This window comes from Phascolarctos cinereus, unplaced genomic scaffold (assembly GCF_003287225.1).
Source record: "Phascolarctos cinereus isolate Bilbo 61053 unplaced genomic scaffold, phaCin_HiC Scaffold_726;HRSCAF=1367, whole genome shotgun sequence".
In the NCBI taxonomy this organism is placed as follows: domain Eukaryota; kingdom Metazoa; phylum Chordata; class Mammalia; order Diprotodontia; family Phascolarctidae; genus Phascolarctos; species Phascolarctos cinereus.
Genome location: NW_027556098.1, coordinates 11,526,026 through 11,547,747, shown reverse-complemented (window position 1 = coordinate 11,547,747; position 21,722 = coordinate 11,526,026). Strand labels below are relative to the sequence as shown.

Sequence of the window (21,722 nt, the reverse complement as noted above, 5' to 3'; positions counted from 1 at the left end):
CCAAATGGAGTCATAAAGAGTCAAACATGACTGAAAAACCACTGAATCTCTGATTCCAAATCTAGTCTTTTTTCCACTGTACCACCTGGCTGCTCACTGAATGTCGGGGCTTAGATTTGAATCCAGATCTCCTGGCAGCTTTTTCTACTAGATTGCAGAGAACTCCTGTAATACAGGTGAATGAAGGAGAGGAGGAGAAACCATTTCTTCCTTTTCATTGATAAGTGGGGTTTGTAAGATGGGGACTTTGTGTATATCACTTTTAATCTCCAATTAGAAGCGCTAAAGTGAATCATAATCAAACTCACAGAATGTCAGGGTTGGAAGGGCCCTCATAGGCCATCTAATCCAAAACATGCCTGAATAAGAAAACTCTACAATGTCTCCAGTAACTGGGCATCCAGCCTTTGCTTGAAGACCAATCAGCGAGGGGAAGACAACTACCTTTGGAGGTAACGGTTCCACTTTGGGACATCTCCAGTTGTTAGGAAGGTTTTTTTCCCTGACATCAATCCCAAATTTGCCTGTTTTCATCTTCCATCCATTGCTCCTGGGTCCTTCAGAACCTGGGTCTGGTCCCTTTTTCCCCCTGAAAGCCCTTCAGATACTTAATTATTATGTCCAACTTGAGTCTTCTTTTCTCCAGGCTAAATATCCCTGGGCCCGTAAGACACCCTCTGGATGCTTTCCTGCTTATTAATAGCCTTATTAAAACTTCGGTGCCCAGATCTTCCTCTGGCTCCCAACAGAGATAAAAGATAACTCCCCCCACCCCTGCACTTTATTGTAAGCTTTGTCTCATTCTGGGAATTCTGAGTCCACATTAGATGACTGTTTTGTGTTCATCCTCAGGGCATTTTACTCTTGCTTCCTCCTTTTGTACGTGTCATTTAAAAATCTTGTTTACTTAATCAATCAAGATTAATTTATTCAATACCTGTTCTGTGCCAGGTATTGTGCTAAGCATATAAAGGCAGAAATGGAACAGGAAGTCACTTACATTCTATCAGGAGAGATGCAGGGTACACATTTAAGTATACAGAAAATATATGTAAAAAAATACAAGGCAATTTTTTTTAGATGAATGAAAAACATATTTTACTCTTTTTTAAATTAATTTATTTTTATTTATCAACAATCACTTCCATAAGCTTTTGAGCTTTAAATTTTTCTCCCCCTCCCCAAGATGGCGTGCAATATGATATAGGCTATACATATACATTCCTATTAAACATATTTTCACATTAGTTATGTCGTAAGTAAGAATTAGAACCAATAGGAGGAACCACCAGAAAGAGGAAACAAAACACAACAGAAGATAAAATAGCAAATAGTATGATTCAATCTGCATTCAAATTCCATAGTTGTTTCTTTGGATGTGGACAGCATTTTCCATCACGAGGCCTTTGGAGATGTCTTAGATCCTTGCATTGCTGAGAAGTGTTAAGTTTATCATTATTAGTCATTGCACAATGTGGCTGTTACTGTGTACAACGTTCTCCTGGTTCTGCTCTCTTCACTCAGCAGCAGACCATACAAGTCCTTCCAGGTTTTTCTGAAGTCAGGACATTTTACTCTTGCTTCCTCCTTTTGTATGTATCATTTAAGAATTTGTTTACTCAATCAATAAAGATTAATTTATTCAATACCTGTTCTGTGCCAGGTATTGTGCTAAGCATATAAAGGCAGAAATGGAACAGGAAGTCACTTACATTCTATCAGGAGAAATGCAACGTATACATTTAAGTATATAGAAAATATATGTGAAATACAAGGTAATTTCCCAGGCAGCTATCGGAGGGGAAAGGGATAAGGAAAGGCCTCGGGGAGAAGGTGGTATTTGGGTTGAGCTTTGGAGGATTCTAAGAAACAAAGGCAAAGAAGACAAGTGTTCCAGTTATGAGTGACAGAGATGGGAGATAGGGTGCAAAGTATGAGGAACAGTAAGAATGCAAATTTTACTAGATCAAAGATAACATGAACAGTAGTAATATATAGGAGCCTGGTGGTAAAGCCCTTTAACTTTGAGACCGGAGAGTTTGTATTTTATCCTGGGAGTCATAGGGAACCTCTGGAGTTTATTGAAAGTGCAGTGACATGGTCAGACCTGTGTGTTAGATGTTTCACCTTGGAACTGGTCCAACCTTTGGAGAGCAATCTAGAATTAGGCCCAAAGAGTTACTAAACTGCTTATACCTTTTGACCCAGCAATACCACTATTAGGTCTATTTCTAAAGATGATTAGGGAAAAAGGAAAAGAACCTTTAAGTTCTAAAATATTTGTAGCAGCTGTCTTTGTGGTGGGATGCCCATCAGTAGGGGAATGGCTGAGCCAGTTCTGGTGATGGTGTACTACTGTGCTGTAAGAAATGATGAGCTCAGTCACCTTAGAAAAACATGCATAGACTTGCACTAAATAACAAAGAGCAAAATAAGCAGAACCAAGAGAATATTGTATATGGTAACAGCAATGTTGTTTTGAAAACAACTTTGAGCAAATAAGTTATTTTGACTGTTATAAATATCCAAATTAACTACAAAGGACTTATGAAGGAAGGCACTATCTGCATCCAGAGAATGAATTGATAAGCAGAAATATGTATAGAATGATTTACACATATATGTGTATATACACATATTTGTGTCTAATGGTAGCCGTCTCTAGGGCCGGGGGGAGGGGGAAAAAAAGAAAAACCAGAAATTTACATGATAACTTTCTTATATATTTGAAAGGAATAGCAAGTTGTATGTGATAGATTTGCAGTTTCATGTGCAATCATCTTTTTTATTTGGCAGCTGTTTGGGGGATAGATTGGGAGAAGGGGGAGTTATGAGGGAGGGGCTCCAGGAGAGAGGTGATAGGGTGTTATGGAGAGAAGGGTTCAGATGTGAGAGATGTGGAGGTAGAATAGACAAGACCTTGCCATGATGGGTAAGAATGAGGAGAAGAGGATGGTTTCAAGGTTATAAACCTGGATAACTGGGAAGATGGTGGTGACCTTGACAGAAACGGAAATTCAGAATAGGGGTAAGGTTAGAGTGAAGGAGAAAGATAATGTGCTCTGTTTTAGATAAGTTGAGTTTAAGGTGTCCATGGAAGATCTGCTTTTACCCAAAGAGTAGTTTGTAATGTAAGGGTAGCTAAGTGGCACAGTGGATAGAGTAGAGAGTCTGGAGTCAGGAAGACTCATCTTCCTGAGTTTAAATCCAGCCTCAGACACTTAGTAGCTGTGTGACCCTGGGCAAGTCACTTAACCCTGTTTGCCTCAGTTTCCTTATCTGTAAAGTGAAGTGGAGAAGGAAATGGCAAACTACTACAATATCTTTGTCAAGAAAAACCCCCAAGTGGGTTAACCAAGAGTAGGACACAACTGAAAAATGACTGAACAACCACAAGGAGTTTGTAATGCAGGTTAGGATTTCAGGAGAGAGAATAAGACTGAATATATAGAACTGGAATCATCTGAATAAAGATGGTCATTGAATCCATGGGGGCCAATGAGGTCAACACAGGAAAGAGCCTAGGGATAAAGCCTTGGACAACCCCCAGAGTTAGGGGGCAGATAATGATGATCTAACAAAGGCAGCTGAGAAGGATTGGCCAGAGGGGAGGAGAACCAAGAGAGTGTGTGTCACAATAACTTAGAGAAGAGAAGAGAAGCCAGGGGGTGTCTAATCCTGTCTAAAAGAATGAAGATGGAGGAGAGGCCATCAGATATGTCAACTGAGAGATCATGGGTAACAACTTCTCTTGAGTGATGAGTGAAAAACCAATTTGCAAGAAGTTAGGAAATGCGTAAAATGAGAGAAAGTGGAGATAATGAGTATAGATATTTTTTTCTGAGTTTAGCCTGGAAAGATTTGGGACAAAAGTTTGAAGGGATGAGTGAGGGTTTTTCGAGGATGGAGGAGACATTCAGGGGTTCTGACTATAATGTCCCAGTTGGTTGAGGCTTTAAAAAACCTTGAGGCTCTTATCTCACATTATCACCTCCTTTCTCCCCCATCCCTATTATCTGCCAGCCTCTAGTTTTTTTTTTTAAATGTGCCATTAACATTAATTTATATTTTGAGAACAGTGCCATTCCTACAGGCAGCAAAGGAATTTAGAATGTGTTTCTTAGTTTTGATACCATAGCAATAATGTGCAGAATAGAAGTGCATTGATTTTCTATGTAGTTTTTATACTGACCATTTGTGATTTTCCAAAAACTTTAATAGACATTTAAGTGTAATTTAAAGTATCCTTATTCCAAATCCTACCTTTTTCTTGATTTTTAAAACTTGGAGTGGGAGTATTGCAGGCAGCAGGGAATGAGCCAGTTGCTAGGGAGAAATTGAAGATGGTGGTGGGGTGGACATAATTGTGGGGACAATTGGCTGGAGGATAGAGGAGGGGTTAGGAGCTAGTATACAAGTAGAGATGTTGGGCTTGGTGAAGAGAAGGGCCACCTCTAAAAGAGGAGAGAATGGAAGATATTAGATGATGGATGGGCAGCCGTACTCTGTGCAGCCAAACCAGTCCCTAGACAGCTTCCTCCTTTCATCATGCTCAGAATTATTTGTGTTTGAGGATCTTATGAGCTGGCTTCCTCTAAAGAATCTTTTCCTTCCTGTTCTTTTTCAAAATTATTTGAAGTTCACTATTTCTAAAGTCTCTTATGCACATCAGGCTGAGCCTGGATTTCCCCTTTTTTATTTATTATGAAATCTAAGATGTTGTGATCACTTTCTTTTAAGGCTTCTGTAATTTTACCTTGGTCAGAATCAGATCTCAAATAGGAGTTCTCTTTATTGCTTTTTTCTATCTTCCTAAAGTTTGAAATTAATAGGCAAGTAAGGCAAGTTCAGAATTTATCAGCTATTATTCTTTTAGGAAAAAAATAAATCTCCGGTAGATACCTCCTTAAATGAATTCTCTTACTCTAGCTAGAATTCTCTTTTGCCTATAAAACCTTTTTACCTTAGTTCATATTTACTTGTGTTACATGCTTTATTCTGTCTATTAGATTTAAGCTCCTTGAGGGGAGGGATGATGTCATTTTTTTGTCTTCATATCCTTAACGTTAGGGTACGTAGGTGGCACAGTAGATAGTGTGCCGGGCCTGCAGTCAGGAAGACATCTTCCTGAGTTCAAATCTGGCCTCAGATACTTCACTTAGCTGGGTAACCCTGGGTAAGTCACTTAACCCAGTTTGGCTCAGTTTCCTCTCCTCTGTCGAATGAGCTGGAGAAGTAAATCGTAAATCATTCCGGTGTCTTTGCCAAGAAAACTCCAAATGGGGTCATGAAAAGTTGGTCACAGCTGAACAGCACAATCCTTGGCATTGTGTGCAGTTGAAACATCTCCCTCCTGACTTAGACAAATTGTTGAGCCTGAAAAATAAGGAATGGATAAAAGTAAGGATGTTATCTTTGACTGTCTCCATTTCTTAGAGAAGTTTACCCAGTATAAAACAGTTGGCACAAGGAAAGGACTCAAATAACCTAGGCATGGCGTTGACCAATGTGCATGACGTTGGAAGGCAACACAAATTTAGAGTATAAGCTCATTGGCAAAATGTTTTAGAGGAAGATGCTGGAAAACTAAAGATGGTATTGCTTCACAAAGTAGCCAAAAGCAAAGGCAGGGGAAATGAGTTAACAGGAACCTTGGTAGATTTTGCTAAAGCTGGTCATTCTGAGAGACAGTGGATAGAGCACTGGGCCTGGAGTCAGGAAGACTTGAATTCAGATCTGGCCTCTGACACTTACTAGCAGTGTGACCTTGGGCGAGTCACTTAACCCTGTTTGCCTCAGTTTCTTCATCTATAAAATGAGCTAAAGAAGGAAATGGCAAGCTACTCCAGTATCTTTTCCAGGAAAACCCCAAATGGAGTCACAAGAGAGTTGGACGAGACTGAAACAGCTCAACAACAAAGTCATTCTGATTGCCTTTAGAGGTGAAGCCGGAAGGACAGCAAATATGCCCTAAATTGTCCACATTTGCTGTCATTTCTCCAATCAGTCTCTTATGGTCATCAGGGATGGTACTTTTGGGTACTATACCTCAATAGGAAAGATACTTAGGAAGATGAATTTAGAGCAGGCCTGCACAACATATAAGGCCCGCCAAAGGATTTCAGACGGTCCATGAAAAATGTAGAGGATGTAAAAGAAAGTAAAGATGTAACTGGGTGCTTTGTCCATGCCTCGCTTAACCTGCCTTCCACCAGTCACTATTGTGCCTGTCATGTAATTGGCAGGTGGGGTGCCACTGTGCTCTCTCCCCTGTTTGTCACGTGACCTGTGGCAACCAACCACCGTCAGTCTGTGTCTAGTCTGAAAGGAGCGAGAGTCACATCTTTTCACTGTGTTTTCAGTCGTTACTGGCATTGAGCAGGGATAAAGTGAGTACAGCTATGTGCCAATGCAGCTGATGCCCGCTGTGCCCTCCCTTGCTGCTCAGTCGCCCTCCAAGTTACATGAGTGTCTGGCTCCAAGGTCAGACACTCAGTTCAGTATTTCTTCGTATGTGAGCAGTTGCTGTGGAGATTTTTTGGTTCTAACATTAAAGTTTTTGGGGGTGACTTTGTAAAATGGGTGATAAAAATGGAAGAGCGAATCAGAACACAGAGTGTTTAATCCAGAGTAGACAAATAGATGCTTGTTTATTTACACGAGAGACAAAATATCGTGCCTTGTCTGCCTAGAAATAATAGCCATTCTGAAGGAATACAATCTTTGTCGCCATTTTGAATCAAAACATCCTGACTTAAGCAAATTGGACACCAATGAAAAACAAATTAAAGCATCCAAATTGTTGAAGAGTCTCAGTGGGGACAATAGTTTTTCAAGAAAGTAAACTCAGAAAATGAGGCAGCTACTAAGGTTAGTTTTCAGATTTCCAAAGAAATCAATTTCAAACGTGATTCCAGAGTATGGTAAGCTGATTGCTGACAAAAAGTGTAATATATCCCATTAAGTAAATGTTAAGAGTAAGAAAACCTAAAAAATGTATTAAAACATGTACCTCTTAGCAGAGTAATTTTTTAACATTAATATAATTGCATGATAAATAAAAATCTTAAGTAGTAAATATAATTAATTGATATTAATTGAAATTTCCCTTTTTTAATATGGTTTAATTGCCAAATAGTTTAATCATTAATTATACCTTTACTTGGAAAATGAGCCGCTAAAAACTATCTGCAGCCCAAAGAAGTTTAGCCTGTTTTAATTTTGGCCCCTACCTACTGCCAAGTTCTGTAGGTCTGAGTTAGAGTGTTGCATGGCGCATACACACACACACACACACACACACACACACACGTGTGTGTGTATATGCATGTATGTGTATATATGTGTATATACACACAGAAACACACACGTATGTATATATGTGTATATGTATATATGTATATACACACACATACGTGTATGTATATATTTATATATATATATATACAAAAGAGAACTAGATTCATCAGAATCAGGAAGACATCCTCAATTCTTGCCTCTGACATAAACTGACTGTTTGATTTGGAGCAAAACACTTAACCTCTCAGTGGCCCACTCATTCTCTAAATTGCAAATCAGTTTTCAATCTGGATTGATAAAGGAAATTTCCTTTCAGAAAGGTCCTTGCACCAATAAAATCATAGGTCCTGTCCAAAAAAAGAGAAAAAAAAGATAGTTAAAAAAAAGAAGATTAAGTTTGGAGGATTGACTGCCCCTACCAAATACATACAAAAGAAATCTCTGTTGGAAGTGCCAAATTACATAGATGTTTACTTAAAAAAATGACAATTTTATTTTCAGAATCACATTCTCTCCTCCTATCCTCTGATTGTAGGGAGAATCAGTAAAAACTCATGTAACCTACTCCAAGTAGCCATCCTTAGACCATGCTTCACATCCCATGTAGTCATCTACCAAGAACTCAGGATCTATTCAATGAGCTTCTTACCCTCTTCCTTTCTGCCTTTCTTGTACTTCTTCCACTCCACCCGGCCCTTGTGCCTCTTGTTATTCTATGGGCGTGGCTGTTGACTGACCTATGCCTCTATTTATAATCCCAGTGATTTTCCAGAGGGAAACTCCCTTCTCTAGCTTCTACTTCCTTACATGGGTAGTATCCCTCTATTAGAATGTAAGCTCCTTATAGTCAGGGACTTTTGTATTTGTTTCACCAGTGCCTAGTGTAGTACCACGGTAGGTACACTTTCTTATTCATTCATTCATCCTATGTTGAGTAGCTGAGATGAAGGATAAATCCCTGCTAGAACTTTCCTTCCAAGTTGACATTAGCCTGTTAATGATTCCTTTTTGGGGTCCAGTCATTCAGATTAACTGTATTATTGTCTATCCTGCATCTATCCGTATTTGTCATAATGATGGTACAGAAGACATTTTCAAATGTTTTGCTCAAATCCAGGTATATTAGATCTATGGCATTCCATTTATCAGTTGGCCTGTTGACCCCGCCACAAATGGAAATCCGGATAATCTGGCCCAACTTGTTTTCAGTGGAGTCCAGTGGCTCTTAGTGATTGTCTATTTCCTTTCTAAATGCTCACAAATCAACCTTTTAATGATATATTCTAGAATTTTTCCAGGAATCAATCAAGCTCATCAACTTGGTTTCCATTTTTTGAAAATTGGGAATGTATTTGCTGATCTAAAGACCTGAAATATCTCTTTCATTGACCATAACTTATAAAAGATTATTGACAGTAGCTCATAATCATATTTGCCAGTTCTTTCAGCACTTTGGGCATTATTTCATCCATGCTTTGATGGCGCTTAATAAATACTTTGTATTTGATTGAGGGTGGGTAAGTGTTCTTTTAACATCTCTCTTATCTTGGGTTTGAAATCTCCCCTGCTTGTTTTTGTCCTATTCTTTCCAGTCTGAACATTATACTCCTTGTTAGAGAAAACCAAAGTAAATTAAAAGTGGAGTAACCTTTGTGTTGCCTGTTTTTATTGGTGTGTCCGTCCCAAGGGGTCCTATCTTCCTTTTGATCCTTAAATAGCTTAAAAAAAGTTCTTTGACCTTAGCATTCATCTCTAGCCTCAGATAATTCTGTGATTTAATACTCCTGATAGTCATTCCATAACCCTATTTTGTATTCATTCTTAGTTACATTCTAGTCAAGTCAGTAAGCATTTATTAAATGTTTCCTGTGTTTTAGGCATTGTCCTAAGCTCTGGGAATACAAAGAAAGTCAAGATTGGTCCCTCCTCTCAAGGAGTTCATAGCATAATGAGGAAAACAACATGCAAACAAGGTCTGGGAGGGAAAGCATTATAATTGAATTCATGGGAGTTGATGAAATCAACAAATGAAATAGTATATGGAGAAAGAGGGCTTATGACAAAGCCTTGGGGATACCTACAGTTAACAGGCCCAACCTGGATGAAGATCCAGCAGAGGAGACTGAGGAGCAGCCTGATAGGTAGGGGGAAAACCAGGAGAGATCGGTATCCCAGAAACCTAGAGAGAAGACAAGGTCAGAGAGAAGAGGGAGATCAACAGAGTCAGAGGCTGCAGAGGAGTCACAAGGATGAGGATTGAGAAAAGGCCATTCTTCCCATCTTCTGTATGTGTTTTAATATCTTAATTGGTCTTCCTTTCCTTAATAGTTCTTCCTTTCCTTCTTCTTTCTTTTTATCTCATGTTTGTGTTAGAATTTTATTCTTGAAAGTTGCCCATCCCTTCTGGGCCATCTTCCCCTGTAGAATTTTAGGCCATGAGTTCCTCCTTATGCTTCTTCCTTTAAACTCTTAAAATCTATTCTCCCCAAATCTCTGCTGCATTTTGTCCCTCTCCCTCTTCCCCTCTCCTTCTCCCCACCTTGTTTAACTGCAGTGCGTTACAAAGTGAGAAGGTCTCCTCCTCCCAAGATTCCCATACTTTCCATTTTAGCTACCAACTTCTTTGTGAAAATGAAACCGAGAGTTGAAATTCGTTCCCCTTGTTAGTTCTTCCACCTTTGAAAGAATGAAATGGTCTTTAAAGCAGAGTAAGAATTTGTTGGCATCTCTGCTTTAAACAGAGTTAGAACACCGGCATAGCTGAAGTGCCCCATCATGGCTATATTATGCTTCTGAATTGGGTTGGTGATTACCATGCTGAATTCCTTGTCTCTTCCCAAGTGGTCTTTCTCCTTTTCTCCTTTGGAAGTATTGCTTCTCTTTCTCCTTCTTGTTGAATCTCACTCAAATGTTCTGCGCTTTGCTTTTTCACTCAGATTGGTGGATTTCCTCTTAAAAACTTATTTTCTTTATTAGGAGGCTTTTTAGATTGTTCCTTTTATCAGCTCCATTCCTTCTGTATAAAATCAGGGATGCTTTTTTTATTTCCATCTCACCGTGTCTCAGTCTTTGAGGTCGAGTTTGCCTCCTTGAATTAGAGGCTGTAGTTTACCTTGACTTTTACTCATATTTTGGGTATTTATGTATGGACGACTGAGGCTATACGTAGATTTATTTATGGTTCTCTTATTAGATATTGTCTCCTGTGAATTATTGCCCTTTTTGGATGGTCCTCTTTCTTTATTGCACCTGGTGCTTTTTGTTGTTGTTGATATTGTTGCTCCTTCAGTCTTTTTTTTATTTTGACTAGGCAGTGGGGTTAAGTGACCTGCCCAGGGTCACACAGCTAGTAAATGTCAAGTGTTTGGTCTGAGGCTGGATTTGAATTCAGGTCCTCCTGACTTCAGGGCCAGGACTCTATCCACTTGCCACCTAGCTGCCCCGTTGATCCTTCATTCTTGAAAAAGACCAGTGATATCATGAGGGTGATGACTTGACTTGAATGTAAAATGGATTTAAGTGAGGCAGAGCTGTGTGAAGTCATTAGCCTCATTGCTCCTCCAGTCATCAAAGTCCAGTGGCAAGACAAAGGTCAAGACTACAGGTGTTGACCCAGGATGCAGTGGGTGACCTTGGCCTTTCTAAATTAAGGTGTTTACTAGATCTCAGTTTGTCTTAGGCCACATCCATTTGATGACTGAGGGCTGGGTAAGAGTTGAGACAAAAGATGGCTCAATTTACTATCACAAAGATTTTTGTAGCATCTGGTTTAACAGATGAAGGCAGTTTTCTCCTTTTCCCTCCATCACACCCTCATGATCAGATTTGCAAGACTCCAGGGAAATACATTTTTATTTTCCCTCATTAGATGCATCTTTAAGGTGCTTTCTGTACCTGTGTTAATAGTACATAAGATCCACAGTAGATTCCACAACAGAGATGACTTTAACTGTTTTCTGAGAAAGATTTTCATCTGTGGCATGATGGATGATATCATAAGTCAAGTCTAAGTAGGACAGGATTTACTTTCATATGGCGAAATTCTCTGGATGTTCCTTTTTATGGGTGACATTATGTTTATGACACTGAGCCCCAGAACACTACAGAACCTTCTAAAACCTTCACAGTCACTGAAAAGAGAATGACTTCATTGGAAAGTTAGGAGTTAGAAAATTATGATTGTATGTTCTGTCATGTTTCCATGTAACATTTTGTCTCATAAAATATTCAAAGTCCATTGATTTATTAGCATAATAATGCTGTGCTTTTAAAAGAGCTTTCACGTCTTTTATATCATTTTAACCAGATGAGAGAAATAAGTAGGGGTTTATCATTACTTTAGAGAAGCAGGAAATTAACCATAAGGTACCTTGTCAGAGCCCAAATGTACATACAAGAGTATGAAAATCTAACCTATATTTCATGGTAGCACAGGCTTGTAATGATCTCAGCTACCAGAGAGACTGAGGCAGGCAGATCTCTTAAACTCAGGAGTTTAAAAAAATATTTTTTTAATGTGTTATTTTTTTCCCCAATTAAGCTTGGGAGTTCTGAGCTACGATGGGCTGATGGAATGTCTGTGCTGTGTGGAATTAATATTTTGAGCTCATGCATCCCTAATGTGAAGTCAGCTAGCCCGAGTTGGAAACAGAGGCAGGTCAGAGTTCTTCCTGATGCGTTTAGTGACATTGGGCAGTTCCAGCCTGGACTGAGATAGGGAGACCTAGTCCTTAAAAGAAAAATTTTAGCCTAGTGGAATGAAAGCTCCTTGAGGGCAGGGACAATTTTTGTTTTTGTGTTTATACTTAGAAGAGTGTCTTGTACAAAATAGGGCCTTACTCTTTGTTGAATTGAATTAAATAGTCATTGACCACATTTATTGACCAACTGTGCAAATTGTAATACAGGCTTTGTTGGTGGTGAAAATTTTTTTATCCCCAATATGGATGAATAAGCTTGTCATTTTGTTAGATGTATTTGAGGCAATAGGAGGGAGGAAAGCCACTGTATAAGCAGGAAACAGGTCTGGGGAGGAGTTTCTTGGGTGAATCCATCTGTGAAGACTGGGTGCTTATAAGACTGAGTGAAAGGTTTAGGAGGTGCAGGACTCTATATGTGGAAATAGGGTACAGAGATAACATTCAATCTTTAAAAAATAATACTAGATTGCTTTTCTTTCTTTAGCCTTCAAGGTCACTGTTCTGTGTATTGGCACAGACCTTGAGTAAAACCACAAATTGCTTTTTTGTACTTGCAGGCTTCAAAGGTCACTCTCCAGTGTACTGATAGGCCAAAAAAAGCTAGGACTAAGTTGAACATTACTTTTTTGGTTTTTGGGGTGTGTGTGTGTGTGTGTGTGTGTGTGTGTGACACATACACAAAAAGAGAGAGATAAGAGACAGAGACAAAGAGAATGACAGAGACACAGAAAGGAGACAGAGGGAAAGACAGAAGGAGAGGGATGGAGGTATGTAATTGAATTTTAGAAAGAAAATTAATTAAATAATAATCTAATGTGGTATAGGGGATAAGGTGAGGTTCCCAAAAATTCCAAAGAGGTTGGATAGTTCTTACCCACTGCCCTTTTGTCTATTTAGATAACCAGATAAACTACTTTTTTTTTTTAATGGAAAAGTGACTGGCGACTTCATACATTGTATCCTTGTATCCTCTCAACCTCTTGCCCTGAATCCATGAGGAAGAAGTCAGAATTACCAACCTGGGCGAACGCAGACCTGTCCCAGCCATCTGGGCACTGGCTCACACCCTCTTGTGGCCTTTTGATGCTATAGCAGCCTTTTGTGTAATATAGTACTTTTAGTAAAGCACGAGGGGGGCAGGTGTGTTATAGGATTTTATAGTTGAAATGAAAGATGGTCTAATTTGGCATTTCTCAAACTGTTCTGTGCAGCCTTGGTTTTCTGTGTGATGTGATAAGAGTCTTGTGGGGAAAATGCTGATTCTTAGTTATATTTTTAATGAAATTGAGTATCTACGTATCACGTATGGCAATTTTTTTTTTCAGTTTGAAAACAGACTTAATGTCCTCTAAAGTTTTCCCAATTGCCCTTTATGCCAGGTATCTTTCTCCTTATTTTCCCTTGTACCGAATATCAAAGTTTCTCCAGGTCCCCCATTTACCAGTTATCTTTTCTCAACATTTTTGAACTTCCAAATATGGTGGGAAAATTCTGAGCTAAGCCATACCTTCTCTTTACAGATGTGGATATCCGATAAATAACATGTAAAGAACTTTGCAGACCTTAAAACACTATATAAATTCTAGCTGAGGCCCAGAGAAATGAAGGAACTTGCACATGGTCTCACTGTTAATTAATACCAGGCAGGCCTGATGTTTGAACACAGTTTTTTTTTAAGCTCTATCTAGTTTCTTCATTTACATCTTTCTGACTGACCTTTAAAGAGATTAACATTTAAGAAGGGGGGGAGCAGCTTTGAGGTGCAGTGAAAAGAGCTTTAGCCCTGGAGTCAGGAGAACCTGAGTTCAGATGTGATCTCAGACACTCGCTGGCTGTGTGATCCTATAAAATTTAACCTTAATCGTCTCTGTATAAAAAAAGAAATCGCCCCAAAGACCAAGCTGTGTCAGTTGACACAGTGCACTCCATAAAACAAAGAAAAAAGAGAGTAGGATGAAAATTAGTTTAAAATAAAATTGTATCTGCTTACAGTTATTGCATTTAAAGTACATTTGCTCAAATAGGAGTAATTATAGTAAATTTTAAAAAAATTGTGTGTCAGTTAATTCACCTGGTCCTTTGAGTGTTTACTAAATCAGACCAGAGTCCATGGTTGTGTGTAGGTATAAAATGTTAAGCACAGACCTTTACCTAATTCATGGTAGTTAAGAAGGAAGGGATTGAGAGAAAGTAATTACAGTTAACTCTTAACGGGCTATGAATCTTTTCTTCTGTTGCCTGAAAACAAAGGGTAGTCTTGTTTTAGACTTTTTTTTAAAGCTATTGGTCTAATTTATATTATCTCTTACATTTCAGTATGTTTGCTCTAATTTGCCTTTTAACTTTGGTTCTGAGTGATCAGTGTTGTGAAGTAGAAATTATGTTGAATTGTCAGGAGGATTGGATTTAAGTGCTGGCTTTGCTATTAACATGTTGTGTGACCTTGAAGAAGTCATTTTACCTTTCCCAGGGCTTTGATTCATAAGTAAATGAGAAGGTCAGACTATATATTCTCTAAGGTTGTGACTAGATAGAGGATCTTGAAAAGGCACCATGGCATACTACGTAGAATGATGGACTGAAATTCAACAAGGTCTGTGATCAAATCCTGCCGCAGATACTTGTGACCCTTGGCAAGGCATTTGATTACGTTCAGCCTTTTTTGTTGTTCAGTCATTTTTAGTATTGTCCAATTCTTTGTGACCCCATTTAGGGTTTTCTTGGCAAAGATACTGGAGTGGTTTGCCATTTTCTTTGGCAGTTTATTTTACAGATGAAGAAACTGAGGCAAATAGGTTAAGTGACTTGCCCAGGGTCACACAGCTAGTCTGAGATCAGATTTGAACTCAGGAAGATGAGTCTTCCTGACTCCAGGTCTAGCACTCTATCTACTGTGCCAGCTAGTTGACCCTTCACTCAGCCTTAATGTTCTCATATGTAATAAAATGGTCTTAATCACAACCCCTATTGATTGTAAACACCAAGTGAATTACTGAATGTAAAATGCTTTCCAAACCTTAAAGCACAACATAAATACTAGCTGCTATTATTATTTTATACTGACCACTATTAGGAGTAGCTGTTGTTATTTCAGGTGATCATATTTTAATTTATTGATTAAAGATATCTGAAAATTTGGACTATTAGTATAGTATGGTGAATCTTTTTCTTCATAATTAACTTTTTTTGATTTTTTATATTAATTTATTTCAATTTATCAACAATCACTTCAAAAATTTTTGAGTTTTAAATTTTTCTTCCCCTTCCTCCCCCCACCCTCCCCAAGATGGCGCACAATCTGATATAGGCAATACATATACATTCCTATTAAACATGTTTTCACGTTAGTGATGTTGTGAGTAAGAATTAGAACCAATAGGAGGAACCACCAGAAAGAGGAAGCAAAACTCAACAGACGAGAAAAAAATTAGCAGATAGTATGCTTCGATCTGCATTCAGATTCCGTAGTTCTTTCTTTGAATGTGGATAGCATTTTCCATCATGAAGTCTTTGGAGATTTCTTAGATTCTTGTATTGCTGAGAAGGGTTAAGTCTATCAATATTAGTCATCTCACAATGTGGCTGCTACTGCGTACAACGTTCTCCTGGTTCTGCTCACTTCACTCAGCATCAGACCTTACAAGTCTTTCCAGGTTTTTCTGAAATCTGCCTGCTCATCATTTCTTGTAGCACAATAGTATTTCATTACATTCATAGATCACAACTTGTTCAGCCATTCCCCAATGGATGGGCATCCTCTTAATTTCCAATTCTTTGCCACAACAAAAAGAGCTGCTATAAATATATTTGTACATGTGGGTCTTTTTCCCGTTTGTATGATCTCTCTGGGATATAGCCCTAGAAGTGTTATTGCTGGGGCAAAGGGTATACATATTTTTATAGCCCTTTGGGTATAGTTCCAAATTGCTGTCCAGAATGGTTGGATCATTTCACAACTCCATCAACAATACAGTAGTGTTCTAATTTTCTCACATGTTCTCTAAATTTATCATTTTCCTCTTTTGTTATGTTGGCCAATCTGATAGGTGTGATGTGGTACCTCAGAGTTTTTTTTTTAAGGCACTTGGGGTTAAGTGACTTGCCCATGGTCACACAGTGTTTGGTCTGAGGCTGGATTTGAACTCAGGTCCTCCTGACTTCAGGGCCAGTGCTCTATCCACTGCGCCACCTAGCTGCCGCTCTCAGAGTTGTTTTGATTTGCATTTCTCTAGTCAATAGTGATTTAGAGCCATAATTAACTTAATGAATGGGAAATAACAGAGGTCCCCAGCCCTTCTGTGGCAGAAGCTACTTTTATTTTCCTAAATCCTTCAGATCACAGCCAGATGTGGGGCGAAGTCTTGAGCTGTTTTTTTTTGTCTCTGTGCTTAGAAATTCTAGGAAGCCATGAAGAGTGAGGCCTGGTCCCTTGTGATGGCTTCTAGCCGCATACCCCTTCTGCTGAAATGCTTCTAGACTGGGTAGGAACACAACAGCAGTTGTGACTCCATGATGAAAGAAATTATGCTCCCTTTTAAATACATTTTTTCCCAATTCAGTCAGTAGGGATTTTCAGAAATAGGATTTCCATTTCCTTATCCCTTTTTGGTTAGTCTGAGAGGATTACCAATGAAATGGTAGAGATTAACCAATGATTATGAAGAGAGGCTATTCTATCTAGATGGCAGGATGGGATAATTACGTTGGTCATTGGATAGAGCCTTGAGGATGATAGGTCACTTTTCCTCAATTTTTTTCTTCCTGAAGTTTGAGATACTCAAGGTATGATGGAGGTAAATGCCTTGTTGTTCTTTAATTAATTCAAACCTTGCTGTAGACTCCACCAGAGTCCCTGTCTATCAGTGATGGTGGTATTGGTGTGGTGCTATGCAGGACTGGTAAAGGATTGGTCACTACCTCCTATTGGCCCATGTTATGTGTTCGTTCTCCCCTTCCCTCTACCCCTCACTTTTTTTTGGTCCAGACCTGTGGCTTCATTGGGGGCAGTTAAGTGGCACAGTGGACAGAATGCCAGGCCTGGAGTCAGGAAGACTCATCTTCCTGAGTTCAAATGTGGCTTCAAACACTTACTAGCTGTGTGACCCTGAGACTCTTAACCTTGTTTGCCTCTCAGTTCCCTCATCTGTCAAATAAGCTGGAGAAGGAAATAACAAACCACTCCAGTGTTTCTGCCAAGAAAACCCCAAATGGGGTCACGAAGAGTTGGACACAACTGAAACAATATGGCTTCATCAGCCACAGGCCGGATTTGAACTCCCCTCCACTGATAAAAATCAGCAACTCACCTGTCACTTAACTTTTAGTCTAACTTGCCTGGTGTCCTGAGACATTAAGTAGGTCGTCCATAATCACATAGCTAGCTCGTATCAGATATAGGCCTTCAAACCAGGTCATTCTTGTCCTCTACAGCGTAAACCAAGATACCTTATTTCCCTGGTATACATCCTCCTTCCCCAGCTTCCTTGAGAGGGTACTTAGTTTAAAACATTTTATTGATCTCTTTTTTATGTCACTGTCATTTCTGAATATATCCCTTTTGAAAATAGCCCTGCCCAAAGAGTTATATCCCTTGCAATAAAAATTTAATAAGAAAGAAAAAAAAAGCAGTTCAGCAAATCCAACCAGCACGTCCGCCATATATGATAGCAGCTGCAATATCCTGAAGTGTAGTCCCTTGCTTCTGCAAAAAAGGGCAGGAAGTGTGGTTTTCAGGTCTTCTCTGGGGCTAAACTTGGCCTGACATAATTACGCAGCATTTAATTTAATTGTTTTTCCTCCCTTTCTTTCCGTTGTTGTAGTCGTTGTGTGTGTGGTGTTCCTAGTTTTGTTTACTCCTGGAGTTCATTCATGTGTTCTCCTGCTTCTCAGAATGTATTGTATTAGCCGGTCTCTTTTGGTGTAGCAATCCTCTGTTACATCAGTGGAGGAATTTTGTCCTTGGGGACTTTTGCCCTGATTGGTGACTCTTCTTTAGCCTGTCCATCAACCTGCTGGCTTCCAGATGCATACTCTTTCCTTCCTCACCCTATCCATACCCCAACACACAGAGAGACAGACAGACAGACAGATAGACACACACACACACACACACACACACACACACACACACACACTCACTCTCTCTCTCTCTCTCTCTCTCTCTCTCTCTCTCTCTCTCTCTCTCTCTCTCTCTCCCTCTCTCCCTCTCTCTCCCTCAGGAGCCATGAACCATGATCCAATCAACTCTGCCATTATTTCTGGTTGGGATAGGAGTCTCCTCCCCTACAATGCCCCCTTCCATCCCACTTTTCTTTTCTTTTTTTTTGGCTAGGCAGTGGGGTTAAGTGACTTGCCCAGGGTCACACAGCTTGTAAGTGTTATGTGTCTGAAGCTGGATTTGAACTCAGGTCCTCCTGAATCCAGGACCCATGCTCTATCCACTGTGCCACCTAGCTGCCCCCATCCCACTTTTCCTGTGACTATCCAAAGTGTCCCTTCCTGCCTGTGTTCCTTCTCCCTCATGTGTATTGTCTTCTTTTGTTTAAATATAAGCTCCTGGAAGACAGAGGCTGTTTTTACTTTAGTATTTATATCCCCAGTAATTACTACAGTGCTGGGCACATAGTATGTGCTTAATAAATACTTTTGATTATTCATTCACCGAAGTCTGTTTATGCATTCCTTATTCAGTTGTATGGCTATCAGTATTTTGGTGTGTGTGAGATCTTTCTTTGTGATTTTAACCTTCTTGAGGTTTATCCTTCCCTCAATCCATTATTAACTCCAGTGTGGTATAGATGGAGTTGTTCATTTTCCTCTTATTAACTTCTTTCCATATGCCCAATATCCAAGAAAGGATCCTGCTTTCCATTGGTTTTGTTCTGAATACTGAGTCTAATTCATATCCTTCTTGTTTCTCCCAAAGCTTTCCCTTTTTCTGTCTTCAAGTCTAGAAGTTATTAGCCTTTGTGTGTGTGTGTGTGTGTGTGTGTGTGTGTGTGTGTGTATGTGTGTGTGTGAGATGACTGTCTTAGTAGGCTTCTGTGGTCTATGGATCCCTTTTTGAAATAATGTATAAAATAAAATACATAGTTACAAAGGCAACAAATTATATTGCTATATAGTTGTCAAAATATTTAAAAGGTTTATAATCATGGCTATGATGATAGATAACATATAGCACCTACTGTGTGCCAGGCACCGTGCTAAGTGCTTTCAAAATTATCATCTCATTTAGTTCTCATGACCACCCTGGGAGGTAGGTGCTATTGTCCTCCCCATTTTACAGACAGGGAAACAGAGGCAGCAGAGGTCGAGTGACTTGCCCAGGGTCACACAGCTAATAAGCATATGATTTTGGATTTGAACTTAGGTCTTCTTGACTTCAGGTTCGACCTCCATCCACTGTACCATCTAGTTCAGGGCTGGGGAACCTGTGTCCTTGAGGCCACATATGGCCCTCTAGGTCCTAAAGTGCGGCCCTTTGATTGAATCCAGACGTCACAGAACAAATCCCCTTAATAAAAGGATTTGTTCTGTAAAACTTGGACTCAAGTCAAAAGGCCTCACCCAAGGACCTAGAAGGCTACATGTGGCCTCGAGGCTGCAGATTCCCCACCCCTGATTCTAGTTCATGGACCTCAGGTGAAAAAGCCCTGGTCGAGGCCAGCTTTCTGTCCTCCTTCTCACAGGTATACCTGTCTCAATACTGTCTCTCCAGTCATCATTTCACACCACTGCCAAAATGGAATCCTTGACCTTCTCAAGGACCATATTACAGTTATCAAGGATATTTGCATCAGATCTTTTTTTCCCCCCTTTTCTTCTATCAAATGCATATTTAGGACTTATTTGTATAGTATACCATAGCAACAGCAATTTGTATAGTATACCATAGCAACTACACAGTTAAAAAAACCCCTCATAACAGAGATTAAAGTCATGGGCTAAGTTTCAAAGAAAGCCTTTTCTCTTAGTTCTGGTTATAAGGAGCAGCCAATTGGCTACACACTGGTGAAATCTTATTAACACAAACAATTTTTTTTGTTCTAAACTTTAATTCTTTACCACCCTTTATGCTTTTTTCCATATACTGCTGTATTTTTCTAATAACAAATGCCATCTTTTGTGGGTTAACTGACTCTTGTCTGGATTTGAAACTGCTTATTTAGTTCATCAGAGATTTCCCTTACCACCATATAATAATAGGAGATCACATAGTATGTTTGTAGAAATGAAAACAAATTCCCCGCTTTCTTATTTTACTCCTTTGCTTCTCTAATACCATTGGTTGCTACCGTCTTGTGCTATACGATACTTCCCCCAGGGCCCACAAATGGGTACGATTTTTGGCTTGGCACTTCGTTCAAACTTCAAATTGTAAAAGGCCTCTTAAAGTTTTAAAGTGGCTGCATTACACTGTAGGTCAATAAATCAATCAATATAACCACTTTATGACTTGTAAGGTGACTAGCCCCATGTTGACCATAGTTACTTTTCAATTTGATTAAAATGCAGTTTAATCTGCCAGTGGTTTGCTCTTCCTGATGCAGAAATCCTTAAGGCACCAAGAAAATCCACAGTCAATATTTCTGTGACCACATTTCAGCTCTTTAATTGTCTACCAAAGCACTTCTGCGGTTCATCTTCTGTAATTCTAATTTACTTCACTCTTTGCCATGGTCTTTTGTGTCCAACGTTTATGAAAACCCATTGACTTGGTGCTGGGTTATTAGTTTTTCTTCTAACTGTAGATGTGATGATGGGGAAACTGGGAACTGTGCTGTGACCATTCTTTCTTTGAAGGGGAAAAGTGGTGGGTCTGTATTATTCTTCTGGGGAGTCAGGCTGAGTGGAAATAAAGTTTAAACTTGAACCGATCCTTGTTCTCTTCCAGGTGTTATTAATATGGTTAATGCAGGAGAGATGAATGGGTCTGGTAATCTGATGGATTTCCTCGATGAGCCTTTTCCTGATGTTGGGACCTATGAGGACTTCCACACCATCGACTGGTTAAGGGAAAAGTCACGTGACACAGATAGACATAGGAAGGTATGTAAGTGAATAAGTGAATGAATGAATGAAAAACATTTATTATGCCCCAATTATTTGCCAACTACCTAATCATTGAGGACACAAATACAAGAGCTATATAGTCCCAGTCCTCTAGTAGCTTATATTCTAGTAAGAGGAGAATCTATATACAAAGTCTAAAAAATCTTAATGAAATTTTAAGATATAAAGCTTTCCATGTATTTTTCTAATAAATGTCATCCTTTGAGGTTTAACTGATTCTTGTCTGGATTTAAAACTCCATTTATTTAGTCCATAAGAGATTTCTCTTACCACCATACAATAATAGGAGGTTGCATACTCTATTTGTAGAAATGAAAACAAAGTATGTGCTTTTTTTATTCTTACTCCTGTGTTTGCTTAATATCCTTGGTTGCTACTTTATTTGATTTATTAAAGCTTAAAGCTGCACTAAGATTTTTGGGACACTCTAAATAAGCGTGTGATGGCCAAGGAAGGTTGTTTTAATTTGGGAAGTCATGGGGAGACTGAGTGGAACTCTAGGAGATTGACACAGTCTTTGCAGAAGCAGCCGTAGTATTGATTTGTTTACTATTCCCAGACCAAGAGGTGGAAAGGGAGGGGTCAGGACTCCGTAGCAGGATGGCAAAGAGGTGTATAATTGGACTGAATGTCAAGCGTTGTCTATAA

The 21,722-nt window shown here is 39.2% G+C and overlaps 1 protein-coding gene across 2 annotated transcripts in view; it reads left to right on the top strand.

Moving 5' to 3' along the window:
• The window catches only part of CLCN4 (chloride voltage-gated channel 4), a 106,623-nt gene that overhangs the window by 11,635 nt on the left and 73,266 nt on the right, over positions 1-21,722 (top strand). The window contains exons 1-2 of one of the 2 annotated variants that reach the window (XM_021006236.2): positions 3,642-3,738; positions 20,896-21,050. In XM_021006236.2, the coding sequence (XP_020861895.1) occupies positions 3,735-3,738; positions 20,896-21,050 (159 nt within the window). In that variant the 5' untranslated portion in view covers positions 3,642-3,734. Of the gene's footprint in view, positions 1-3,641; positions 3,739-20,895; positions 21,051-21,722 lie in introns of those variants that run through there. The other variant, XM_021006237.2, reaches the window with a different exon arrangement.